Source organism: Nematolebias whitei, chromosome 8, assembly GCF_014905685.2.
Source record: "Nematolebias whitei isolate Nwh7 chromosome 8, NemWhi1, whole genome shotgun sequence".
NCBI classification, from domain to species: domain Eukaryota; kingdom Metazoa; phylum Chordata; class Actinopteri; order Cyprinodontiformes; family Rivulidae; genus Nematolebias; species Nematolebias whitei.
The window spans coordinates 1,959,760-1,963,057 of NC_056505.1; the positions used below are offsets into that span (position 1 = coordinate 1,959,760).

Genomic DNA, 3,298 nt, shown 5'->3' on the forward strand with positions numbered 1-3,298 from the left:
GGAGTTATAGCCCCGCCCCTGGGTCTGAGTCATGACGTGTGTGTTTGTGTGATTTCAGAGGTGTCGCAGCTTCCTGTTGTGGTCTGTTGTTGTCCTGGTTGTCACAGCAACCATCGTCACAGCAACAGTCGTCGTCCTGTACCTGAACCACTATCCTCTGCCCCTGCTCAGCAGGTAACACTCCTGTTTGTTCGTCCGTCTACATCTTTACTTGTGTCAGCGTTCATCTTGGGTTTCCATGGTAACAGGGCTGGAGTTTCCTCACCAGTGATTTCCACAAACACCAAAGACTCTGGGGCCCTGGTGACGGTGTCCCGCGTAGTGGACGGAGAACCGATCAGCATCTTTCTGGACCCGAACTGTCCGGACTTCAAGGAGCAGTTCCTGCGCTGGGAGGCGCTGCAGAGCTCGTTGCTGCGGACGCTGACCAATCACAACACGGAGGAGTGGCAGGAGAGGGGGTGGGTCCAGAAGCTCACAGATGAGCTGAAAGTGTTAACAGGCCACGCCCACAACCTCAGGCTTGAAAGTGATTTGCTGAAGAAAAGTCAAGGTGTTCTGGACCAACGAATGAATGAACTGCAGGCTGAGCAGAGCCGCATCGTCCAGGTAGGTCGACACAGTTCTGTTAAAACCTGGATGGAATGATTCAGTATGACAGGTTGTACATGACTGGCTGCTTTGATGCACCTGTGCAGGTATTGTCTGAAAATCACTCAGGTGTGCTGAAATTGGCTGAAGGTTTCCGAGATTCTCTGGTCAGTCTGAAGAGGGAGACCGAGAGTCTGAGGAAGCTGAAGAGTGAACTGGGTCGAGACCTCATACCCACAGGTAACACATACAGGTAACATCAGGTACAACACACAGGAACTCACAGCTGATTGTTTCCATGACGACATGTGTCCTCAGCTGTCAGACCAAAAGACTGCAGGGACATCCTGACGTCCGGCGTCTCTCAGGACGGAGTTTATTCTGTGTTTCCAACTCACGATCCCAACGGATTCATGGTCTACTGCGACATGAGCACCGAGGGAGGAGGCTGGACGGTAGGGACAAATGAGACATCCTGGGACACCTGAGGACAGGACGGTATACTGAGGGACACTCTGAGACACCTGAAAACAGGAAGTTATACTCAGGGACACCCTGAGACACCTGAGGACAAGACCATAACAATTAATTAAATTAATTTATTAACTAATTTATTTGAATAATATTAATAATTTTAAGTTCATGGTAAAAAACAATGTAGACATGTTGTTGTTACATCGAATCATAATGTAGCTGTTTTTGTTTAGTTGTTATATAATTTCTTCTATTTACTTTTCATTTTTGATCTTTTTATGTGGCTGTTGTCTGGACCTCACCTGTTCTTCATTAAACCAGGTCTCTCTGAGTGAGTCCTCCAGGCTCCATGAGACCTGTAGAAATAATGAACGAGAAAAGTGCGGCAGCGCCCCTGCTGGTCACCACGAGCACTGCAGGGCGTTAAGTGACGTCAACACTTTGACTATTTATTGAGTTTTTCTGTGAATAATTCAAAGTTTTTTTTTTAACAGTTTCGTCTGTTTGACTTTATTGTCCTGATGTCTCATCTGGTGTTTGACTGGTTTTTGGTTTGAAGGTGTCCACCGGTTTCTGTGTGACGCAGGTGATCCAGAGGAGGGAGGACGGCTCGGTGAACTTCTTCAGAGGCTGGGAGGCCTACAGAGACGGCTTTGGGACGAGCACAGGAGAACACTGGCTGGGTCTGATACTAACTATCTGTCTTTTTGTCTCAGAGGGGACCGTAGGGCTGTGGACAGGGCCGGCCCAAGCCTCCATGGGGCCCTAATTGAAATTTGGTTTGGGGCCCTTTATTTCTGCTAATAATGTGGATGACTGCAGTCAACAGTGAGATGATCAGATCATTCACCACCTGCCATAAACTCACTGCAGCTCTGACAGCCCCGTTCACATGATCCCATGTGTGGCAGAAGTAACAAACACAAACCACCAACGCAGCACAAGTTTCTTCTGGTTTATTATCTTTGGTTTCAAAGAACTGCAACAGTAATGTCCAAAATAATTTGCAGTGCAAGATCAACAACAAACAACAGATTAAATAACTTAGATGCATAAAATTGTACAAAAACAGACAAAATTAAGTATAATAAATAATAAAATATCAAGAAAATACATAATGTAAATGAACAATTACTTGAAACCACATAAAATGGTTTAAAAAAAAGAAATTTAAAGTTGAATAATTAGTTCGTAAAACTATGTAAATGTATGCAATAATTTGCAAAAGCTCAATTTAAAATATTAAAGAGCTTTTACCCAAACTACTTGTTTGTGTTACTTCTTACTCAATACTTCACAAACTTCCTAAAACCTGTGCTTCCACTTAGGGGGCCCCCCAGTGGCCCTGGGGCCCTAAGCAGCTGCTGAGTCTGCTTCTGCCTTGGGCCGGCCCTGGCTGTGGAGACAAAGGATGTCCTCACTTTATCTGTCCTCTTGCACTTGTAGCACGGCTCTGGTCCCGTGTACTTTGACAACAGTCTGTCTGACTCTCTGTCCACCTGTCTGTCTTTCAGGTCTGCAGAGGATCTACGCCCTCACCAGGTCAGGTGGTTTTGAGTTACGTATCGACATGGCCGACTTTGACAACGCCACGGCGTTCGCTCAGTACTCCGACTTTTCTGTTGGGCGAGACTCTGTGAACCCAGAGGAGGATGGCTACCCGCTGACTGTGGACGGGTACTCTGGGACGGCAGGTACTACACAGAACTTCTGTTGAACTTACACAATACTAAAAATTTAGTTACTGCTGAGAGCTAAATGACTGTAGAAATACAAACTGAGTTGGTAAAGTTAAAAAGAGGCAAACACTAGCTAAAAGTACTGAAAGGTTAGCTAAAAGTAGCATAAGAAGCAAATAAAGAGCCAAATTATAGAAGCAGACTTTAATGTTAAGTATTTTTGACTATGAAAAGTTACAACAACCAAAGCCTGCCGGCCAAATCTCCTGAACGAGTCGAACGTTGTGATACATGAACAGCTAAAATAAAACAAAGTTTGCAGGAGTACTTAGATTACGAAGAGCGCACAGAAACATAAAAACAAGAAAACACAATGAATGCTGACTCAGCTTTGTGTGAACGCTGACTCAGCATTGCATGAACGCTGACTCAGCTTTGTGTGAACGCTGACTCAGCTTTGCATGAACACTGACTCAGCTTTATGTGAAGGCTGACTCAGCATTGTGTGAACGCTGACTCAGCTTTGCATGAACACTGACTCAGCTTTATGTGAA

At 45.2% G+C, this 3,298-nt stretch overlaps 1 protein-coding gene across 1 annotated transcript in view; it reads left to right on the forward strand.

Annotated features, from left to right (window-relative positions):
* Positions 1–3,298, forward strand: part of LOC119413763 (fibrinogen C domain-containing protein 1) — a 15,665-nt gene that overhangs the window by 11,317 nt on the left and 1,050 nt on the right. The window contains exons 3-8 of the mRNA XM_037680821.1: positions 59–174; positions 249–609; positions 699–831; positions 910–1,046; positions 1,652–1,748; positions 2,580–2,759. Coding sequence (XP_037536749.1) covers positions 59–174; positions 249–609; positions 699–831; positions 910–1,046; positions 1,652–1,748; positions 2,580–2,759 — 1,024 coding nt within the window. The remainder of the gene's footprint in view (positions 1–58; positions 175–248; positions 610–698; positions 832–909; positions 1,047–1,651; positions 1,749–2,579; positions 2,760–3,298) is intronic.